The 24,452-nt window shown below is 36.3% G+C and overlaps 4 protein-coding genes across 4 annotated transcripts; 2 read left to right on the forward strand and 2 right to left on the reverse strand.

Moving 5' to 3' along the window:
- Positions 1-1,481: 1,481 nt before the first annotated feature.
- On the forward strand, positions 1,482-2,043 carry GCK72_022355 (uncharacterized protein; the record flags this gene model as incomplete). Its single annotated transcript, XM_003096747.2, has 4 exons — positions 1,482-1,621; positions 1,668-1,764; positions 1,814-1,914; positions 1,962-2,043. The coding sequence occupies 4 exons, from the start codon at positions 1,482-1,484 to the stop codon at positions 2,041-2,043; spliced, it is 420 nt and encodes a 139-aa protein (XP_003096795.2).
- Positions 2,044-2,769: 726 nt separating this feature from the next.
- GCK72_022356 (uncharacterized protein) lies at positions 2,770-3,250 on the reverse strand (the record flags this gene model as incomplete). Its single annotated transcript, XM_003096705.2, has 3 exons — positions 2,770-3,024; positions 3,072-3,140; positions 3,188-3,250. 3 exons carry the CDS (start codon positions 3,248-3,250, stop codon positions 2,770-2,772), a joined length of 387 nt encoding a protein of 128 aa, XP_003096753.2.
- Positions 3,251-4,808: 1,558 nt separating this feature from the next.
- Positions 4,809-5,280, reverse strand: GCK72_022357 (uncharacterized protein; the record flags this gene model as incomplete). The annotated part of the gene is made up of 3 exons (XM_003096727.2): positions 4,809-5,051; positions 5,099-5,170; positions 5,218-5,280. 3 exons carry the CDS (start codon positions 5,278-5,280, stop codon positions 4,809-4,811), a joined length of 378 nt encoding a protein of 125 aa, XP_003096775.2.
- A 6,785-nt stretch (positions 5,281-12,065) lies between these two features.
- GCK72_022358 (uncharacterized protein) lies at positions 12,066-13,422 on the forward strand (the record flags this gene model as incomplete). Its single annotated transcript, XM_053734778.1, has 5 exons — positions 12,066-12,171; positions 12,524-12,678; positions 12,730-12,908; positions 13,019-13,157; positions 13,213-13,422. The coding sequence occupies 5 exons, from the start codon at positions 12,066-12,068 to the stop codon at positions 13,420-13,422; spliced, it is 789 nt and encodes a 262-aa protein (XP_053578344.1).
- Between the last annotated feature and the right edge of the window lie 11,030 nt (positions 13,423-24,452).

Raw genomic sequence — 24,452 nt, forward strand, 5'->3', positions numbered from 1 at the left:
TTAAACTGTTGTGACTCTTATCTAGATGGAACTATTTCTTGTTATACGGTTAAAGAATGGAATAAAAGTTGAGATTCAGCAATATTTGATAAAATAAATGTAGAAGAAGGGAATTTTCTCAAAGTTCTTAACTTACCTCGAACCCAAACAATGTTCATTTGACTTAACTATTCAGAATATTACAGCTTTTCAGTATGTACTCGACTATGGTGAGAAAAAACTTTCAAAAATAAATTTTAACGAGTCACTTATATTTCGTTTCATCTAATCATGTACCTAGCTCTAAGAATAAAAGAAAGAGTAGTTTACGGGTTCTAATGAGTGGTTTATTTAGAACTTATAGATAGAATAACGGAACGGGGAACTGTCGAGTTGGGAGAAGAACTATGATGGGGCACAAAAAGTGGAAAGTGAAATGGGTAGAGGGAGAAGAGAGAAAATATTGATCAGGAGAAAAAACCGAGAAAAGAAAGGAAACGAGGCCCCTTTTATACTAGTGACAGTTACATAGATAGTGAGGAAAGAGAGGAGACTTGGAGAAGTCCAGAATGGAATGGTGGTTGGTCGCTTAGGTGAGCCTGAGTCATAAACAAAATAATGTTAGAATGATATGGGGGGGGGGGGGGGGGGGGTAACGGTGATGAAATATGTTCAAAGAAATTATTACAAAAATAATGAACAAGAAAATCACTTAATCTTTACGGAAGTAGCGGCTTCGTTTTTTTCTTTTTGATATCGTGGCCTTTTACAAAGACCTCGACACTGCCGGGGGACGAACAGCATCCGGCAACAGCTTCCTTTGCAGACGACCAGATGTTGGATTGAGTTATGTACGGTAGTTTATTTTGATCGTCCTGTGAACTGGTAAGCGTTTCCACTAAATAGATTTGATTGACATACAATTTTTTTGTGTTTTCCCCGCAGAATATAAAATGAAGATGTGATTTTAATCAGAGAGTGTAATATGAGATAATTGAAATTGGATATGAGTTATGTCCCCGGTTATCTGTCTTATTACTTTTCCAATCGTAATTTTTATTGGGACTTTTTATCCCGATTCTCAATTTTTACTTATTCCTCTTCCACATTTTTCTTCTCTATCCTTTTCTCTAGTCCATTGCAAGCTCATTGAGCTCAAAAAAGCTTCTCTGGCTCTAATAAACTCAAAGCAATCAGTCAAACAAGTGAAACACATGAGCCTTCGAAAAAAGCCTTCCAGTGATTGACGGACCTTCTCCCTTGTGTCGAAAACTTAGTTTAACATTGGGGGAATTGAAAAAAGAACAAGGAACACAGAGACATTAGAAAAAGGTTTTGAGGACTACAGCTAGAGAGCATTTGGACTTTGGAGAAACAGCAAAAGATGATATTACATCCCCAAGGCAATCAGGAAACGCATTGAGAGACAGAGAAAAGAGTTCTCAGTGCCTAGCCTACCTCCTCAATTGTTGTCCTCCAACATCATTTTTCTGGGCTCCAAAATGTTGTTTTACCGTATTCTCCTACCGTGCCTTCTATTTCTCGTGCTAGTCGAATCGGATCCGACTCACATGCGCCTCAAGTTCCTCTGCCGTCCAAATATTACCTGGTGTGGAAAATTGTTGGTTTATGAGTCAGATATGTAAGGTTAATATTTAAATAAAACATAAATTTGTATCGGTTTTCAGTCTTGAACACGACGTCAAAAGCATCAACGATTTCTGTTCGTCCAGTGAATCAATTGAATACAAATCTGTAATATACGCCAAAGGAGATGGATCACCGGTAAGGAACCTTATATGATGGTGACAGATTAAAACTTGAAAAATTTCAGAATTACGAGTGGTCCTATCAATTGACTCACAACTGCACCTCTGACGGCAGAATTATATGCACACGACCAGATGAAAACATAGTGACGCCAGTGGAGGGAACGTAAGTTTTTCTTTTAGTGCTGATTGATTTTATACTTACATTTCTAGATCTTACGTCGACGCTGATGTAGATGTCTATGACCAAGGAATGAATTTCCGTTGCCTGCACCCCAACACCAAAAGACCATAACTTATTTTGGCAGCTCATTTAATTGTATTTCTCCGCTTTGTTTTGCTCTGCTCTCTTCAAATTTTTATTGATTTCAAATTGGTTTTATTTTTTCTTCTTCATCAATTCTTCGTGATATAATCACACTGCAGCTATTTTTTTGTTGGAAAAAACAGAGTTAGATAAATTTGTTGATTTAGTTGAAAAAACATTTTGTATTGTTGTTAGCATTTCTTGCATAATAAAACAGCAAATATCGTCAAAAAATCTAACTTTTACTGTACCAATTGAGAATATACTACATCTAAAGTTCGAGTGATGAAAAAACTTCAAAAAAAAGGAGGAACCAAAAAACATAAACAAATCTATCTGAATAGAGCAGATAAAAAGAAGGATAAGACACACAGAGCACCCGTCCGCTGTTTGATTCATTTTCTTTGCAATGTTCCTCTCTTCCTAAGTCCGTCGTTGCACTTTTGATGACTGGTATACGAAAAGACGAAAAGAGAGAAAAACTGAATGAAGAAAATGCAATGATGATGCTCTGGAAGTTAAGTTTCATTGAAAGGAGTTTACTAACAGAGAAACAACCCTGGATGATAAAACAAAATGAAATAAGAGAAGATTTTTATATAATCTACATGTATTGTATATATGTTTCAAATAATAAAAAGTCAGTAAAATTACAATACAGTAAGCTATTCAAATTGAAGTACAAAAACAGTATATTCTGTATTTAAAGCAAATTTACGATTTCTGATTTTCCTTTTCCATGTCCAACTTTTCGCGTCTTGCCGAGATCGCCGCTTCTTGCAAATACAGAAACATTTTTGCAGTGTCAAATGTTTTTCCGGGCACAAAGTTTGCTTCAATGTACAAATTCATTTTTTTTAAAAGGTCGAGGAACATTTCAGCTTTTTCTGGATGACTTGTTAAGAATTGAGAAACACGATCTAAGAGTGCAATTTTATCTGAGTCCAGGGCTTCTTCGCCGGCAGCAACCTGAAATAAGGAGTCATGTTTATAAAAACAAATATGAGTTCACTCACACTGGCCGAGGAGGAGATTGCAACTTTGACGGCTCTTTCCTCGAAGTGTTCAGCGGGTACCGAAGAGGTCTGGAAACCAAACTATGCGATTTTAGGCAGAAAACAAGAAAACTTACTTCGACATGACCTCCACTCGTGGTGTTTTCATCAGATTTTTGTTCCGGTCTGTTTTGCTCCATTGTCGGACCTGGGACCTGAAACCTTATTATGTTTTATTATTTGTCAGATGGAAACGTAATTCAAACTTTAAAAAAATATGCTAAACATTTATAAAAACAGGTCATATAACGCATTCACTGTAAGATTCGAGCATGGTAATAGTAGGTGGAGGCCTAGAGCCTGAGTGCCAGATTGAGGTAAGAATTTTAAATAAAATGTATTATGAGTCTTGAGCAATCTATATGCACGTACGGTAGGTACTCGAAAGTATATAGTATTTATATACTATAGCAAAATAACGTCTCAAAACGAAAAAGTGTTTTTCTGAGACAGGAATGCATAAGAGCATAAAAAGTGTAACTGCGGTCTTGAGAGCTTGCCCTGCCTACCCGCAGTAATAAGAGAAGAGAAAAAAAGACTGCAGAAAAAAGAAGGAGTGGTGGCCGTCCGTGCTATCCAATTCTCTCTACCCCGTTTCATCTCGTTTTAGAATTACGTGATGAATAAAAGAAGAAAAACTAGAAAGAAGATGGAGGCTCTGAAGTTTATGTGGAATGTTGAAATGCAGTTTTTTATCAAAAAAAAACCAATGAAACTAAAAAAATCTGTCACGTTTGAGTCTGTGTACTGAAAATTATGTATATGAAAAATTATCAAATAAAACCTTACTGTTCGATAAAGACTATACATTTCAAAACCAAAAGACCGCTTTTAACGGCAACGGGAATCGGCTTTATTTCGAACTCCTCTCAACGGACTACATAAGACACCATAGACTCAAAGCTCAATTATTACTAATATGCATACGAATTCATGGTTGGTACATCTCACTTCCCTAACCACTTTCCCGAATTCCTTTATTAGACTGTCAAATTTTTGCCAGAAGACCCATGGCTCTTATGTATCTCTCCCCCTATTGAAACTTTACTCGATCTTTCTATGAGTATAATTCTTCTTACGGTATCCCTGATTATCTCACGAAGTAAATTATGAATACTTTAAGAAAACAGATCATTTCGAAAACCAAACAATTCCGAAAATTGAACCCATAGGTTCTTGTCGGCACTAAGCGGAGAAAGGTGACTTTTGCGATTTTTTTGTTCACCGAAATTTACCTGAAATTCGAATGATCAAAAAACTTTTTAAAGAAGTGGGGATCAAAAAACATGCACAAATCTATTGGAATAGAAGAGAAAAAAGAGAAGGATGCGGCACACAGAACACCCGTCCGTTGTTTGATTTATTCTCTTTGCAATGCCTTCTTTTCCTATTTCTTTCGTGGCACTTTTGCCGACTGGTATACGAGAAGACGGAAAAAGAAAAAAAAAGTGAGCAGCGAGTGATGCATAAACGGAAAATATGCACTTGATGAGGCTCTGGGAGTTAAGTTTCACTGAAATGCAGCTTACTAACTTAAAGATGACCCTGGATAGTAAAAAAATGAAATAAAAGAAGGTTTACATATAAATTTAAGATTTATCGAAAATTAAACAAAAATGAGAAGAAAAGAAAATGAGTGATCATTAAAATCAGAGTTCGAAAAACAGAGTCCATTCAGTATTCAACACAAATTCACAATTACTGATTTTCCTTTTCCATTTCTAACCTTTCGCGTTCTGCCGCACGCTCCGCCTCCTTCAAATTACGAAAAATGTCTTCGGGAGCGAGTAGGCTGACGTCCGGGTTGCCCATATACGCCACCATTTTTGCAAGACCTTTGATGTGGAATTCCGCTCTTTCCGGATGGTTTATCAATAGTGCATAAATGCTATCTCGGATTACAATTCTATCTAACTCCAAGTCTTCTCCGGCGGTTTCATTCTGAAATTAGATGAGAGTTATATAATAAGAAATATGAGTTCACTTACACCGCCCGACAATGAGTTTGCAGCAACCGCGTCGACTTCGATGGATTGGTGAGTGGTGGGAACTGATGGGGTCTGGAAAACAATCTATGCAATTTTTGGCGGAAAATGAGAATACTCACCTCGATAAGTACTCCAGTCTCGTTATTTTCTCGAGACTGTTGTTCTGGTCCGTTTCCTTCCATTGTTGCACTTGTGATCAGCTGAAACCTGAATATGTGTTATAATTAAGCGAATGAAAACACGATTCACACTCTAAGTAAATATGCTCAACATTTATAAAAACAGGTCATATACTATAGCAATGTACAATTTCAAAGCGAAAAATAGTTCTTCTAACAAATGAAGTCTTTAGAGACGCGACTTTCAAACTATCTAAAAAGTTGGTCATTGATGTTTCGACTACGGGGAGTCCATTTCTGTAGTCAAATCCTGCTAAATACATCCGCGAGCCGAGTTATGAGCTCTCAAACTTTTTCATATGGTTAAGGTTTTCACATGGAATTACCAAATCGTTTTTGCAAAGTGCGAGCAGAGGTAAACTGCTGGAGAACACAAATGGAACCGCGCAGTGGCGTATATGAAGCCGATTTGGACTTCCATGTGAAAAAGCTTGACAATATGAGAAGTTTGAGAGCTCATAACTCGGCCCGCAAAGACATTCAGCTGGTTTTTTTGACTGCAGAAATGAACTCCTCGTGGTCAGTAGTACCTATAACCAAATTTATAGATCGTTTGAAAGCCGCTTTTCTAAAGATTTCTGTTGTAAGAAAGGAACGAATAAGAGATCATAAAAAGTGTAATGTGAAAACGTGAGCTCTGCCGCCAGCAGAAGTAAGAAAAGATAAGAAAAAAGACTGCAGAAAAGAAGAAGGAGTGTTGGCCGTCCGTGTTGGCCAATTTTCTGTTCCAGTTTCATTTCCTTTCAGCATTGCGTGCAGAATAGAAGAAAAAATAGGAAAAGAGATAAGGAAAAGGGAGAAAAGTGTATTTGAACTTCCAACTGGCAAATAAGAGGGGACTCTGAAGTTTATGTAGACAGTTGAAATGCAGTTTCTTATCAAAAAAGATAATGAAATTTTAAAAAAATTCTGACAGCCACGTCTAATTTGTTGTTAACTTTGGGAGAAACTGGAAATTTCCATTTAAATATTTTTGAAATTGATAGTGAATATGCACAAAATTATAAGAACAGTTCGAATACAATAGCAAGAATTATGTTTATGCGAAGGCAACAATGCTTTTCCACAGTATTATGAAACTAAAACCCCGTGCAACAAAAAATCTTTCGATCACGGTCTTGATTCAGTAATAAAATGGATTCTGTGACATCCAAATTAATTCTCAAACGTTTAGTTCCCTGGATTTTAAGATTAATAGATGAAATGAAGTGAAATGAAATAAAAAAAGACAAAGGAACATCTTTTGTCTCTTTTTTGCATGTCAATCAAAAATGAGCTCCATCCATTCCCAATTCTTTTCATTTCTTATTGAGAAATGACGTATTCTTCCAATTCGCGTCTAACTCAAACCTCGTCAGTGTACCTCTTTTTGTTTCTATTTTTGCATGCCAATTGGAGAAGGTTTGAAAAGGATAGAAAAAAGCAACGCGAGCATTGGTCTCCTTTTCTCTATCCCTTTCGTGGTACCCCTTCTCCAGCTGAAAAAGAAGAAGCAGAAAGGGCAGCTGGCCGACTTGAGGAAGGGGAGAGAGTCAAACTAACAGCGCCTGTCCACGTGTTTTCCGCCTGCCTTGATTTCTCTGCGTCTAGTATTATAACATCGGTGCGCTTCAAAAAATGACTTGGGAATTTAGAACAAAACTTCCAACGGGATATGTTGAAGAATTATTTTCTAAAAAACAGGCTCATATGTTGCATGAACCTTTAAAAAAACTCAAAAGTACGAATGAATGTTTACTAACAGACAAAAAGAAGAGAGAGAACCAGGAAGAACAGATTGCGGCCACCCGTCCATTTCACACTGTTTTGCTCTGTTTTATTGCGCCAAATGTTTATTGATGGGTCGGTGAACGTGTTGATTCTATCAGGGAATTGTCAATTCAAAGTTTCAAGATATGAGAATTGAGTTCACATGTTTCAAAGAAGAAAATAATATTTAGAATTTCAACGAGATATAGAGGAATAAGAAGATGTCTTATTTTCATCATTGCTATTGATAATTGTTTCGTACTTACTGAAAGTTGGGAAATTTCTCAAATGTTCGTTACCGCTGTCACAAGGAACATCCTGTAGCAATCCGCCATCTCAAAGAGTAAGTTGTCAGTATGATCTTTAACAATAATAAGAATGGATTTCAATATCACTTCGACCATATTATTAATACGTGTCATGCGTTTCAGTATAAAGGATGTGGTGGGACAGTGAACAACTACAAAATACTTATGGACTGCGAAGATACCAGTGTCCTTAATCCACGTAACACCTAATAGAACTGTGAAAATGAAGATGCAATCTTCACCCATTTCGTCTTGGCGTTTCTTTGCTGCAACCGTATCATTTTTGTTGGGTTTTGATCGGTCAAGTATGCTTCTCTTTGCACAAGTAGAAAAACTCGTCGGCAAATCGATGAATCTGTCGTATTGGCCAAATCATGTGAAGCAATCGTACACTTGCCAAAATGGGTATTACTACTTTTTTTGTTGTGCAAACTAAATGAACACTAATAAATATTTGTGAAGTTTCAAAACTTTGCTGTTTTTTTGTAAAACTTCGTAAACTACAGTACTGGGCAAAAAGATACGAAACGTTGCAGTTTTCAGATGGAATTGTCTCAATTTGAGAGGGTGTCAAAGTAACATTGATTTTTTCACATAGTAGGTTTTTTATGAATCATGCAAATTGAAACTAGAGCTCCATTATTGTAGTTGACAACTTTTTTGTACGGGCAATCTCTAGAGTTGTGGTCAGTTTTCGACAGCTCAAATAGCGCACTACTTTGCAATGAAATAGGTCGATTTGAAGGAGAGGGCTTGTACAGAAACCTGTCAACCTAAAACGGCCAAATTTTGTATTTTTTTGCCCAGTACTCGGTATATATCTACGAATTTGATTGGAAAGAATCGGGCAACATTTTGTGTTGTTGTTTTTTTCGTCTGAGACAACCAAGTTGAAATTTGTTAAAATGAAGTCTAGAATACTTCGTAGTTCAAAATTAATTTAACAATCGCAATTACAAGTTACAAGACAATTACCTCTCTAACTACACAGTGAAACAACAGCCACACAGGTTTACCTGACATTCATCAATAAAGTGATCATTCAGAAGTATTTACTGTAGTAAACAACATAAAAAGTCATGTCGTTTTATTAATTTTGAGGAAGTCAATAAAAAGAGAAAAGTGCCAGTTTATTGAAGTATTTTAGAGTTCAGAAAATCAAATCAAAATTTTTTTTTGTTTTTCATGAACTCTATTAAATTTTGTTTTGAGTGTTCTTTGGAATCCGATTCTAGCAGAAGTTGAACAAGATTCATGTGATTCCCTTACATAATCCAGGTCCACATGGTAATAATAAATTTGCATAGTGTCTTTCATGTCTATCTCGTTCTGAAAATGTTGTATAACTGAGAATATTTCAGGTTAAACGGCCGAGGATTTTTTATATTCAGCGAGTTCAAAACAGGAGAAATTAAAAAGATGAAAATTAAAGCGAAAGTGTCTGGAAATTCGGGGAGTTATTGATAACGAGCAGTAAATGTCCAACTCGAATAAAATCCAATTCTAAAAATGGGCATGAGTACTTTGTAGCACTATTGGTTCCACGAAGTGTTTGACAAAAAGAGAGAAGTAAACACATTTTGGATTCATTGCCAATATTTTCTATCAAAATCTAATTTGAATTCAAATTCTTCATTTGCAAAAAAATTATTCAACACAGATACTCTATAAATTGAAGTCACATTCCAATTTCAAACGTTTTTGTTTTGATATTGTCGTTATCATTTGATATTAAGAGTACTCGTTTTGAAGCATTTTCTTCCGAAATGCACTTTCTTCGTTTTTTTCCTGCTCTTTTGCCTTTTGTTGATCTTTGAGCCAACACTCATTTGTGTGTAGTCATCAGTACAAAAAACTGATAAGAGACAACCGAATGTTCTCTTTTGCCTCGTTGTCTGTTGAACAAATAGAAGAGACACCTCAAACAGAATGATTACAATAAATCAGTATTATTAGTTTTGTTTCTGTGAATATTGATAGTCTAAGCAACCGTTGTGCAAATGTCTGACTCCAATTCCAATGAATAACCAACAAGATCTTTTTTTTCTCGCTTAATAGTAATCACGATCGCATGAGAATTACAAATTGAGGTACAAATTGAAAAAAAAACTGATGTTGTATAATTTACAGTACCGGACAAAAAGGTATCAACTTTGACTGCTTTCAGTGGATGACCAACTTTAACAGTGGATTTCGGTGTCACTCGATGGTCCGATAAACACAAGTTTGTATGGGTTAGACAGAGAAAAAATAGTACATTATTTTTGTAGTTGACCATTTTTTTGTATGGAACTACCATGAAAGTTACGGGTAAAGAAACCCATTACTCCCTGAAATCGACTAACTTCAATGCAAATTAGCGAATTTTTGGAGATTTTCACTTTGACAACCTATAACTTTCACGGTAGTGTCTATACAAAAAAATGGTCTACTAAAAAAATAATGTACTATTTTTGCTCTGTCTAACCCATACAAACTTGAGTTTATCGGACAATCGGGTAACCCCGAAATACTCTGTTAAAGTTGGTCATTTTCCACTGAAAACAGCCAAAGTTGATACCTTTTTGTCCGGTACTGTAATTTTGTCCAGTACAACCTGACTGTCACGCATACATAACTATGTGGGAGGACCCAAAACTCGAATTCCACCTTCGTTTAGCTGCGTCAACTGATCAATTTCAATATAAATAACACATTCGAAATCCGTCAATCTTCAAATCAAATTAATTGAAAAACAAATGTGAAAAATATTTAGCTTTTTTCTTAAAAGTAGATTTTTTCTGATACCCGAAAGCATTTTTTGGTATATTGGATTCTGGTTGGTTTCATAGGCAATCTGAAATTACAATGGAAAAACCACTGATCTGATTGTGTGATGTGGATCATTTACACGAGCTCACAATAAAAATGTTTGGTGAAAATTGGCAAGATGAATTCACTGGGCGTACTCAAACTCCCTACCGAGCTCCGGTGGGCACAAAACCAAAACCACCTACTACCGAGAAAGTGCACCAGCCAGGTTTTTTTGTTATGAATAATCTCAATCACAATATCAGTCACTAGTTATAACTGTAAAGTTCTGCTATAACTTATAATACTTTTTTGAAAATACCAATATTATTCTACATTAAAGCCATCATCAAAACGTAAACAGTCCTTGTTCAGAAAGTTTGAGTAAGGGGTTGAAAAAACAGCATCTTGTGAAAAATTTGCATATATCATTCTTTATTGTATTATAAATATAATTGTTTTATTGTCAAAAGGTTTTCCAGGTGAAAAAACGCACGTTCACGTTTTCAACGCGTTTTACTACACGCTTAAATGGATGTCGTTCTTATTTCGACTGAATAAAAGTGAATTGAATTAAAAAGGTTGCCAAAAAAGATCACAAGATTTTCAGATTTTTCAGGTTGAAATTTTCAGATTTTGAGACGATTCATAAAAAACATCTTGATTTTTAAGTTGACTTTCCAACAAACATTCAGAAGACATTTCTATCAAATATTTTCATACTTTTTTAGCATAATTGTTCAGTTTTTGAACCGGTACATTATTATTCAAATCATATATCGGATGGCATACACCAAAATCTTGTCTTCAGAATCAAAAAAAAATTCGAAACACTACAATAATTTTGTTTTGAAACACTACAAAAAACTCAACCCCTTCTATTCATTTCTTCATACAAATTTTTTTCTTCGCCAGTGTCTTCTCTCCTCAAATTTATATCCAATATGACAGTTCTAGTTCACACTTCTCAACCGCATTATTCTGATCGGGTCATGCCACGTTTTGTCCCCCTAACACAGACATACTTCCCTCTTACCTTCACCTTCTCCTAGCTGCGACTGTCACCGGTACAGTAAATAGGCTCCGCCCCGTGACCATTCGGAAGAGGAGGCACAACCCATGGTCTTTTGCCAAACATGATGGCTCATGAACCATTATAGTCTTTTGCAAGGATAATCCTATTTCTGATCTGTCTTATTTAGGCTTAGGCTTATAACACCTGGTCTAGTAATTGGAAATATTAATTAGGCCGATTAGCGCAGGTTTAGGCTTCTCATTCTGAAATATACTGTCTTTTGAGCTCTCCAAATTTAGATTTAGACTGCAAATAAAAGATTCGGATTCTGAATCATGATACTCAAAATAACTCACATTTGCTTCTGACGTTTGGACGAATTGTTGAATTCAAACTACAAATCAAAATATCTGTTTAAACCACAAAATGTCAGAATTTATTTTAAAAGTGCATTTTATGTACGTCATTTGGACTAAATATCAAAAGACGTTTTGTCATTTTCATACTTTCCCCTTTCTACAGTATCCCTATCAAAAGGCGGAGCTTTTTTTTTCTTCCTCTTTGTGCTCCTCTCCACTGATATCACTCCTCCCAAATTTTCTTTCAATATTATTTTAACGAGGTGATGATAAACCGCTTAACCGGGTTTTTATGGAGTGTTAGTAGTGCCAAAACTAACATTTCCATTACCAAATTTCACAATCGTCTCAAGTAATTATTCATTACCTTCTACTCTCCTTAGGACCCATCAAGTCTTTAATTAAGCCTTATTTGGCTTATCTCTTTTTCAAATCTTCTTAATTTTGTAAGAACAAGCCGGCATGGAAAGGGAAGGACCAGATTAACCTTTTATAATTCGTTACGTGAATAATTACAGTAACTCAAATTTCTCGATTTTTCTTTCAGAAATGCAACATTTTTCAGGGATGACCAGCTACGGCTACCTTGCATTTCCCTCAACCGCGGGAGCCCCAACATTCAATTATCAGGTTCCACCAATGTCTATGTTTAGTGGAACACCATATAGTGCAGGTTAGAATATCTTAATCCTTTTCCTCCCTTCTCGGGGGGACCATCTTATAATTGACTCCCTCGGTAATTATTCCCGGATTAGGAACAGTGTCCTCTCACATAGAACCTCTCATATAGGGAAATACCCCCTCGAGAAGGTATTACTGTATTTTTCATACGCACTAGGAGAAGGTCGGTGGCGTTAACTTACTTTTATAATCGCATTTCACAAATTTGCATTTTTATGTTTTCCTTTACGTACAATACCAGTTCTAGCCTTTCTAACCATACAGTATGAACTTCTATTATGAATATTGTAAGGATTTTTATGTATTAGGTAGTAACAAGAAAAAAAATTGAAAATTAATTTCAGCAATGATCCCACCAAAAAATCGGCGGGAACGAACTACATACAGTCGTCAACAGTTGGAAATTTTGGAGAGCTTGTTTAACGAAACTCAGTATCCGGATGTGTTCGCACGGGAAAGGGTTGCCGAGCAGATCCGACTTCAGGAGAGCAGAATTCAGGTATATATCGGAAAAAAAGTGAAAATAACATGTTGAAGTGGAGATTTTCAGGTCTGGTTCAAAAACCGTCGTGCTAAGTACCGTCTCCAAGAGAAACAAAGGCCAAAAATGAAACAAATAAAGAGCCAGGAACTTAAAAGTGAAGAACAGCAAGTACTGACTGGAGAAGCACTCCGAGGAAGCGTCTCTCCAGATTATCAACCTCAAATCAAGAGTGAATTGGAGAGCTGGTAGGTGTCAGAGTTTTAGCGGGTTATTTTCAAAAATCCGATTATATAAAATCCCTAGTTCCCGCCCATTCTATAGTTGAGAGTATTACATACGAATTATGGAATTATAGTGACAACGCGGTGGTCAGCAGTGGCAACAAGCTTAGCACTCCAAAAAGTGTGTCTCCACTTGATACTACTGTGAGCACAACTAGCTCCAATAATTCGACTACGGAGCAGCAATGGGGAGAAGTAGAAAAGAAAAATGAGGTAAGTCACAATTCATTAAGAAAAACTAAATTTTGACTGACTACAAATATTCCAGAACTCTTCCTCTACAGCCGTAAGCCCAACAGAAGTCCCAAAATCTGCCACTCTCTCTTTCCAACCAACTGTATATAACACCTATCCTGCTATCTACCCACAATGGTCGAATTTCGATTACACAACTTATGCTAATCAGCCATACGCTGCTCAATTCGCACACAATACTTATGCAGCAACCCAATTTTGGCATCAGAACGGATCCTCGTAAACTATGCAAGCGTCTAGGAACCAAAATTGATTTCCGTGTTTTTTTTTATTTTTCTGTCATTCCAAAACAATTTTTTTTTCATATCCATCTCTCTGAATTTTGTAAATTTTGTACTTTTTTCCCTCTTCAAATTTTCATCATTTTAAAGTCAGTGCAAAGTCACTGCACAGTGTTTGCAACAATAAATCATTATTATATACAATATTTACATAGAATTCTACAGTACCCAGTATGTTGATAACATATTGGAGTGAAGAATGGGGAGAATGATCGGATTATACTGACAGCGCGTGATGGAATTAAGTTAGAGGGAGATAGTGATAGAACCCATTGACGTCACATATGCATATTCTGTTTTTGTGTTTTATACTGTGGTTAAGGTAATATTTGTGTGGACTAGACTGAAAGGCGCAAATGTTTCGTGAAGTTACCGAAATTTGATTCATTTCCCACCCTTTTCTTGAAAAAATTTGTTTTTTTTCAAATAAACTGTCACTGTCATTGACTTCATGCCCTTCAAAACAAATTTTCACATTTTTCTCAGTTCTCATGCCATAAACACTTAACGCGAGAAGTAACACACAGAGAAGTAACACAGCGGGTGACCGGATTAGCGGCATGAGAGACACCTTTTCTTTTTAAAGAAGTCGGTGTCAATTGCCTTGCGGTAGTCACTTGTAGCATGCGTAACAATAAGGGATATGACGAGAATGGTCCTTTGTTGCATAGGTAATTAGCTAAAGTGATCGGAGAGCTTCCGCCGAAAAAAGAATAAGTGGTCAGAATAGTTTTGGGGTAGCTTTTTTTGAGTTTTTCATTGGGAATTCATAAATTTTCAATGAACCTGAAGTTCAAAACTATGCGTGCCAAAACTCGGAAATGTCCAGAGAGGAGGTCCGTTAGCAAAAAAGGGAATTTTTGGATAATAAGCGGTAGTTATAGATTCGGCATAGACCTCAGTGCCACGACAAGAACTGAATTTTTCTTCAAGACTCACTAGAAAGCTTTTGAAAACAAACAAACAAATGCTATCAGTATTTCTTACGGTATCTTCTCATTCAAGTTGTTCGTTACCTGACACTATTAGCCGTTCATAAGTTTTCTTTCTATCTCACACCGATTTTCGCACCTTTTTTTGTTCGTTCTTCCTGTATTTTTTTTATTTCGAAAAACCTTTTTTAAATTACAAGAATTTGACGTCAACATGTATCGCTGTATATAGAAATTTCCATTTACAAATCAGAATTCTCAGTAGATCAAATCTTTACGAAATGACAGCATTATGACCTCAATCTGACATGATTGTATTCTTGCAATTGGAAGTGACAGACGTGTGCACAATAGGTGTTAGAGGAAATGTGGAAAAGACATGTGGGCTATGGTTCAGTGTGACTGTCACAGTAGGACTGAAAAGAAGAGTGGCAAGTCCAGTTTTAGTGTTTTGGAAGAACGTTTACTGAGTATCGGGACATATTTTTGTTTCAGCAGTCCTATCATCAATTTTGAGATCGAACCTGCAACAGCTTCAAGAAATCTCAAATTTCATTAAAATGACTGTAGAGTTTTAACCTACAGACTTCCTTAAAAATACTTTTTTGACTATACTTTCAATTTTGTTGAAATCTATAGATGGCTAAAACACACATACCAGACACCATGCTGGTGAAACATGCAATAAGGTGTTAATTTCTCGCAAACAATAGAACATACGGTAGATAACCGGACACCTGAGTTCATCTGTCAATTAAGAAGTGTGTCATTTTGGTGTAACTGTGAATTCCATGAGTTGACATGAGGAAATTCATATTTACTTATTTCTGGCAAAAAATGTAGGAGGTTTGAAGTTGTATTTTAATTTTATGAAATTCGGTATAGAGAAAATGATCCTGCTATCTTCTTTGCTTTTTTTCTCACAAAATTAGCAATAACGTTTTCTAAGAACATTATAATTTTTGCTCTTCAGCTTCTTCTTACAATGTCGGTGCCACGGTAGGTAAATTTGAACAATTAGTAATTAGAGAAGCGTAAGATCTTACGCATTTTTCCCGATCCGTATCTCCGGAAACGGTTGCAAAAACATCTGCCTTTGTCGAACGGAAATGAGGGTAAGATATAATTAGGATTAGTGCAGGCGTAGAAGGTATCCAATCAATTTTTGAAAAATAAAGAGGCCATCAGGGTGAACAGCTTATTTCCACCCCCACTCACAATTTGATTGGTCGGAAGACCGTACTTCTCGCGTATTTTGTGATGATAATAAAAAATTGGTGGTTAGAAAACTTGGATTTAGGAATATCAAGAAAAAGACACAGAAAAAAATAGAGTGTTATGATAAAATTAATTGTCCTACAAAGTAGTTTTAGTAGTTTTGAGGGATTACACAGACCAAATGTAGAACTCCACTTCTGTAGTTGACTCTTTTTTGTAGGGACACTCCCTAAAGAGTTATCATTTTTTAGTTAGACAGGACAAAAAATTCACTATTTTGTATCGAAACTGAAAAAAAATTGAGGGAGGAATACAGAAAAGTTGTCAACTACAAAAGTGAAGCTCAATGTGTATGATGCATACAAAAATTATTTTGTAGCACAATCAATTTTACCAAACACACTCTCATACAAATAGAGCAAAATATGATACATTTTTGACCTCCGAGATTTTTCACCATCTTCAAGATAATAATCTCCTTTTTCGGTAAAGAGCAGATGTTTCTGTCTACAGATATAGATCGAGACGAAAAGCGTAATACCCATGCTTCTCTAATTATTACTTCTATAATTATACCTGTGTTCCCATTGGACAGACATCCCACTGGTCAAAAAATACTGAATATTCATATTTGTGAAGACCCGGCTTCAAAAAAGTTTATTTTTTCATCGAAAATGTAAACGTTTTGATTTTCCAATTTGTTTTCAAATTTAAAATCATAGCCTTCAACTTTTTCACAAAAAAATTCAAAAAATTTAAATAACTTGAATTTTGAATTATATCCGAGTCTTGACAAGTATGTAAATATGTGATTTGATATAACACAATTTAACAAAATCGCGCCGATAAAATCTCTATTTAATCAAAAAATGGAAGTGAAAAATTCGATGTTTTTTGCTGCTGCCCTTTTATTCTCGAACTGTACTCATTTCCGGCTGATTTAGCTAATGAACAAAGGCATTGCCACTCATTCCTGTGTCCTATTTTCCATTGTTTCTTTCTCGATGACACCGACCACTTATGAAACAGAAAGGTGCGTCTCATGCCGCTAATCCGTTCACCTGCTGTTCTACTCTTTTGCATGCGTATTTGATGCATGCTACCCGCAAAAAAAAACCCGTATAGGGATTTAGGGGGGAACAAAATTACTATTTTATTTGTAAAAATCCGTTTCACATGCCAAATTTCTATCCCTGTTTTTTACTTACTTGTACCCAAAAACCTTTATCACAACACAACTGGACCTGTCATCGGTTACACAAAAGATGATATGAATTATAGCCTTTTGGCAAGTGCAACAATATTTACACATTATTATAATTATAATTAGGGTTTGCTGACCCCGGTAATCGGTGGACTTTCTTATCAATAACAAAAAAAAACAATCGTAGAGGAAAATACACTGACAGTTAAATAAGGGACTAACATGGACTCCGAAAATGGAGTAATGAAATAAAAATGAAGTGTTCCAAGTGATAAAGAACTTGAATATCCAATTTTAAAGAAATTAACAAAGTCCTGACCGTTTTTCATGATTTATAATTCTAGAAAAAATATTTTCTACAAACCATCATCTAATTTGGCCCGGCCCGGCTCGGCCTTTTTCAAGCAAGTTTGATTTTTCAAAGCTCACATTTTCTTTGAGAATGCATCTATTGTTTCAATATTCAATTCCAGAATTGAGCAGTTATTTCACCACAAGTTACTTCAGTGGATGTTCCATTGTTGTATGGAGCAATCCAATTTATTACTTCGTAAATTACAGATAACTGTGCAGATGTTTGATTTGATTCACTTTTTATCTACTTATCAACCTGAGAGAATGAAAAGTATTGACACGATCAATTGCCTGGCACAAAAATTCAACAAAATGACGGTTAAAGAGCAATTTATACAAGGAAAACTCAGTCAGTGTCTTGATTCACTGAGCAATATTTTATGTATGAGTATAAACATCCGATACACTCCCTGTGAGACAAGAGAACAATTATTTTTATTTGTTTACTTTCTCAAACTGCTGAAAATGTGTTTTTGCAAAATGATAAAATGGAGCTGATGACTTACTCACCGAAGCATTAGTCAGTAATTTTTTAGAGGGTTGTTTTGAAAAAAAGCAAACTTTTCAAAAACACACAAACTTTTATCTGTTTTCTCATTTTTATAATTTCGCATTAATCAGCTTCTCAGACTTTTTGAAACCACTGTGTTAGTTTCTTCAAATTTTATTTTCAATATTTGAAGTTACTGTACCGCTCAAAAGTATATTAAGTTTTGCCTTTTTTAGTTGAAAAGGCCCAACTTTGAGAGTGTGTCATAGTAAAACTAACTGTCCCACAAAATAACTTTTTTGGTATCGAACAGAACAAGAATAAAACTCCATTTTTGTAGTTGACAACTGTTTTGCACTGACGTTCCCTAGCAAGTTACATGTCGTCAAAGTAATTTCTCTCTCAAATAGACCTGTTTCTGTGCAAAATAGTGTGATTTTTGAGCTGTTGTTTAAAAATGACCATAACTCTCTAGTGAGTGTCCGTATAAAAAGGTGTCAACTAAAAAAATGAAGCTGTTCTTTCGATCAGTATAATTCATTAAAAATTTAATTGATTAGTCAATCAATATTACCGTGACACACTCTCAAAGTGGGACCTTATCATAGTTTATAACTTATATTTTTCCCTCCGCTTTTCATGGCACTGATAAGGCAATGCGCCTTCTGACAAGGTCAGCTGCTAGCCACAGTATGATGCGTAAATGATGTTCCACATCCGTCAATCACTACGCGAATTCAGTTAAACATGAAACAGTTATTCTACAGCACAGGTTCCCCCAAATTCCATTCAATGATCTTTGGAGAAGGTGTTACCAAGCCAATCTCATCAGCAAAATTAGAAAACTCAATTTTGGGTGGGTTAAATCGTTCATTTAAAATGAAGATTGAATGAAACAAAACAATACGAACACCCAATAGGAAAAACAGTAAAAAAAACATGTAACAGTGTGTAACAGTATGTAACAAGGGAACACGAAAAATGAAACAGGAAAAACATGAGAACAAGATTTTTCTCTTCAATAAGAAAAACATTCAATAAAAAATTTTTAAAAATGGAAACGGCAGGCGGCGATTTGTTGTTTTGAACAGATTCAAATCGAATACATATTATACTACATTTCTCACTGCTCCTCCTCTTCGTCTTCTTCAAATTCAGCATCCGCTTCTTCATCCATATCAGTTTCCCATTCCTCTCCTTCTTCACTATCTTCATCTGTCTCCTCTTCACTATCGTCCAACTCCTCGTCTGATAGATCCGGTGATCCTTCACCTTCACCCTCATCAAGCGCTCCGCGGCCATCCGAGGCAATCAATCTGACAGTGTCGTCTTCTTCTGATTCATTATCCAGAATCAATTCCTCATCTGATAGATCCGATGAGACTTCACTTTCATGCTCATGTAGCGCTCCGCGTACAACTGGAGCAGTCGAGCTCCCACTGACTGGCTGCTCTGTGCTTTCGTGAATTTCACGACGTTGGAGACCTTTTCTCTCCTCAAACGATCCCGCTTCTCCAATAATCTGAAAATAATCAATATGCTTTTGAATTTGAAAAATTTCACTTACAAGCTCGGCTTGCTCCTCTGAATCCTCTGCAAAGCGCAACAATGCTTTGAGATAATTAGTGAAATGCTCCGTAGCAATGCTTGGTGGAGTGACCGGTAACTGAAAAGTAATGCGTGGGTGAGTAATATCATTTTTCCAGAATTGTTGGAAAACTATAATTTTATCTACATACAATAGCTGGAATTCCCTCACGTCTCCAGACTGGATGCTCAAGAGCTAGACGAAGTCCGAGTCGTCTTCTCTCCACAAAACTTTCCACCTCTCCAATTAGCTGAAAATAATCAATATGCTTTTGAATTTGAAGAATTTCACTTACAATCGCTGCTTGTTCCTCTGAGTTCTCTGCCAATGTCAACAGAGCCTGAAACGAATTGAATTGAATAAAAAGTATTAAAGTAGTAAACTTACTTGGAGAAACTCATTGAGAACTTCCGTAGAAACTTGCGGCAGAGTGGGGGATACCTGAAAAGTAATTGAAAAGTAAGTTGGGTAAGTCAAATGGTTTCTCCAGAATTGTTGGAAAATTATAATTTTATTCACTTACATTATCTGGAATAGCAATGTGAATATTGTCCAGACTTTTACTTCTCAAATTGATTCTTTGAATCTTTTCATTGAGTCCTGTTGTCTCCACATAGTCTCTATTCGACGTATTATTAATCGGATCAATCGGAGCTCTGAGAGCTGTTTCTGGCAGGGGCTGAAAAAATAAAGAAATACTACATGGTCACAGATGTATGGAAACTCACGAATTGTAGTAGTGGGTCATTAACTACTTCGTAAGCATAATTCCGGTAAATTATTTCGGTTGGAGGTCTATGACGCCTGTCGAATCTCTTGATGGTAGAGACCTGAAATCAGAAGCTTAGTGTTGTGGAGATTATTAAAATGAATTAGCCTTCAAACTGTTCAACCCCGAGATTTCTCACGTGGCAAGAAGATTTCCTATAGAAACTTGGAAAGCTTATCGTGTTTGGTTATTTTTCATGTAGAAATGTGATATTCAATCTGTTGTCACCAAAAAATTATAGGAAAAGTAATTATGATTGCAGTGACCACTAAGGAAAACTGGAATACCCCACGTCGGATCGGAAACGGTTTCCTAACGCAGCCCGGACTAGAGTTTTAAATGTAAGTGGGCTGGATTCTAGTATTCAGTTTGGGTCTAGAAGACTGTAATGTGGTTATCAGTGATTGCAGCTCTTTTTATGCAAAATAGCATAAGTTTGAATCGAAAATTTGTAAGAAACTCACAGCAGACTGATTGTTTCCTGTCATTCTTGGAATGGACAGTCGCTTCCGAATTTTCGGGCAGGTCATACCCATGAGCAGGTTAATCATGTGGAGTCTCATATAATACTTGTCGAATCGATGAAATCCATCACACTTCGTACGCAAGTATTTGACTTTTCCGTGGACCCAAACAATGTGTAGATTTACCTGAAAAAAAATTAACAGTGGATGCGAATTAAAATTAAAAACTCACATCGAGGTAGTTGCCTTCGTTTATCTGTTTCTCCAGACGAATCCTTTCAGCAGCAGCTGCTGATGCTGGTTGTTCGACAGCGGCTGGCGCTGGCTAAAATAATATAGACTGAACACTTGCTCTTTAAAACTGATATATGATATATTTTCAAGTCATGACTTTTTCACCACCTCAGAACGCACGTTTCTTCAGACCCCTTACTAGGAAATTATGGAAAAACCAGCCGGACCATCCAGCTAGGTTTGCCTTTGTCTTTTACTGAGGTGGCGATGCCCGTCATCCATCGATTTCACGACCATCACGCAAATCTATTTTTTAGGAGAAATATAGGAAAAAATATAGAAACAACCCCAAAAATCAGGAAGAACTACGTCGTGTGGTGATTTTGACAAAATTTCTAAATAAATCAGCTGGTTCTATAACTTCTAAAGCGAATGGACTAATTCTACAGTAAAAATTTTTGAAAAATGATAAAAACTGACCGGCGAAATGCCTGTGACCTCCTGTCCGGAACTTGAAGTGGTCATTGTATTTGATTCAAGGTGATTGAGCAAATCACGCTGAAAAACGTGAATGAATTTAGGATAAAACGGACAAACTGAGAAAAGAAAATCGAAATAAGACAAAAAAAGAAGAGAAACGGAAGGAGAGAGGGCAAATGGCCAATACTCAAGCGTAGTGAGAGGCGGCGAGAGAGCGAGAGAAATAGACGGCGAAAGAAAGTGGAGTGACCGCAGCCGCGTTCGCCTCACCGCTACCGCGCTCGCCTCTCTCCTTTGCGCGTTACATATTGTGTATTTAGTTTGATTTTGGCCTCGCTGTTGACAGATGGCAGGTGCATCTAGTTTGTAAGAGTGACCAAGATGAAGCGGATAATTATATGTATGCAGTAAGAGATAGAGACTCCAATAAAAGTCTCTTTGAACTTCAGATTTTTTTTCAGCGACTTTATGGTACCAATCTGACTACCAGGGTTCGACTCCCACTGGTGCCAAAACTTTTTTGTGTTTTTGTTTTTGACTTTTTGGTACCAATCTGACAGAGGCAGAGTCAGCAAAAATTTTTGTCAGCAATTTTGAGAAAGAAGTGTTGAAAAACAAACTTTTCAAAAAGCACATAAGCTGTTCTTCATTTTCTTTTTTATTGTAACCACAATGTTAGTTTCTTCGGATTGTATCTTCAAAATCTGAAGTTACATAAAACAATAACAAAAGTGTTATCAATTTCACGTTGTTTTATAAATAAATTAGTTTGTTCTTTTCGCTTTTCGTAGCACGGATAAGACAATGTGCCTTTTGACAAGGCCAATTGCTGACCACAAGTATGATGCCTAAATGAGGTTCCATTTTTCAAATTTATATAAATCTTTTTATTTTGTAGTAACCGGTGACGGACGCTATGATTTTAGAATAAGGGCTTGACAGAGAGAGGGTACTGCAGATCGATAATATCTAATATATATTTTCAGAGCCACTTTGCTCTAGGCATGTAGTGTACATAAAGTGTTATTACACAAAAAGCTAAAATAGGACTGAAATGACAAAAAAACGAAAACCCTGTAAGGGGACAGTTCTGAAAAGAGACAGTAGGAAGTTTTTTGAAAGACTAACTACTGTTAAAGCCATCAAACAACCCAGTCACAACGCGAGTCCGGCGAAGCATGACATAGTGATTTTTAAGGGCAGGCTCCAGAATATTCCATTCATTAATTTTTAGAGATGCTGTTACCAAGCCAGTTTGCACCGAAACTTCAAAAAAAACTCAGTTCTGGGTGGTTTACAGATTTTATTCAAAAGAAAATAATGAAGAATAACAAAAAATATAGGTAAAAAAGTTTGAAAACGCAATATAACGAAAAAAGAAAACATGTTACAGTATGAAACAAGGGAAACTTAACTTAACTTAACGAGAGTGTCTTATTTTCAGAGAGGGAAAAATTCAAATTTAAAAAATCAGAGGCAGAGGAGTTGACAGTTTGTAGCTTCTCACTGCTTCGACAATTGATTTCTCGCCAGAAGTTTGCGTTTTTCTGATTGATACTGAAAACATTCAAGTCTAAAACTACATCAGTCTCACAGTAGTCATCGTACCTTATCAACAATAGTAACTCCATGAATATTGAAATGGCGGACGGCGGCATCAACCAATTCTTGGAAGAAACCCAAGTGGAAAATCGGTTTCTCTTTCGTGAGATATAGCGCGCGAGAGATGATCTCGAACGCTGGCTCCTCAATATGCTGAGTTTGCTGAAAAATTTATTAGTTGTATTTGATATCTGGATAACATTAATTCAAAAAAAAATTTACCTCCCAAACTTTTTCAGCGCGCTCTTTGTCCAGTGGTCCAAGTTTGGACATTTCATTCATGTAATTGGATTTTTTGATTAGAAAGTATCTCTGAAATGAATTAGTTTGCATTTATTAAAATTTTGAAACAAAAAAAAACTTACAAGTCTTTTGGCTCTCTGCATAATATTGGTGGCAAGATAGTCGTCTCTGGCGACATCTGTCTTCTCATCTGTTGCTTCATTATTTTCATATTCGTCTTCGTCTTCGACTTGCTCTTCATTTGCTTTGTCTACTTTGGTCTCATGATCTTCAGACTTCTCGTTTTTACTCATTTTTCCTCCATCACTCGCTTTTCCTACCCAATATTTCTTTTCATCTCCATCGCGTTTTGGCTTTAAATCCAAAGATTGCATCATTTGCACCAATAATTTATTTTCCTTAACGTCTTCCTCGAATTCATCATCCGCATCTCCGTCCTCATCAATTTCCTCTTCCTTCTCTTCTCCACTATCTTCAACTGTCTCCTCTTCGTATCTTTCTCCTGAATCATCTCTTGAATCTTTTCCTGATTCTCCGTCACTGTCTTCATCTGATTCCTCATCCAGAATCAACTCCTCATCTGATAAATCAAATTCTTCGACACTTTCAACCTCATGAAGCGCTCCGCTTCCAACTGGAGCAGTCGACCTCCCACTGACTGGAGACTCAGTACACTCATGAATTTGACGAAGTCCGAGTCGTCTTCTCTCCTCAAATCTTTTCACCTCTCCAATCAACTGAAAACAATCAATATGTTCTTGAATTTGAAGAATCTCACTTACAATCTCTGCTTGCTCCTCTGAATTCTCTGCCAAACTCAATAGTGTCTGAAACGAATAAATTGAATGAAAAGTATTAAAGTAGTAAACTTACTTGGAGATACTGATTGAAAACTTCCGTGGAAATTTCACGTGGAGTGGGTGATCCCTGAAAAGTAATGTTTGGGTGACTAAAATCATTTCTACTTACAATATCTGGAATGAGTTCTTCCAATTGGCATTTGGCGGGTGGGGCAGTGGCATTATGTTCCGTTGGAGGAGGTGTAGGTTTTTCTTGTTCAAAGCCATTGGAGATGGCCACAACATCTTTTTCCTGACTTTGTCTCTCCAAATTGATTTTCTGGATTTTTTCATTGGGTGCCTTTGTTTCCACATATAAAATCTCCACTTGGTGTTTTGATGTAAAATTTGATGAAGTGGCCTGGAAACATTTATTTTTTTTCAATTGAACAAGCATCCTGACCGTCCGATTTAAAAAATGACGGTTATTTGAAACTTTAATTGAAATGCAAATATTGTCAAATATTCAAACTTACTTGATAGGTCTTTTTTTCTACTTTTAGAGGTTTTTGAATCGCCAACGTCTGCATCAATTCAGCTTCTTGCATCCAACAG

The sequence above is a fragment of the Caenorhabditis remanei genome, chromosome X (assembly GCF_010183535.1).
Source record: "Caenorhabditis remanei strain PX506 chromosome X, whole genome shotgun sequence".
NCBI lineage: Eukaryota > Metazoa > Nematoda > Chromadorea > Rhabditida > Rhabditidae > Caenorhabditis > Caenorhabditis remanei.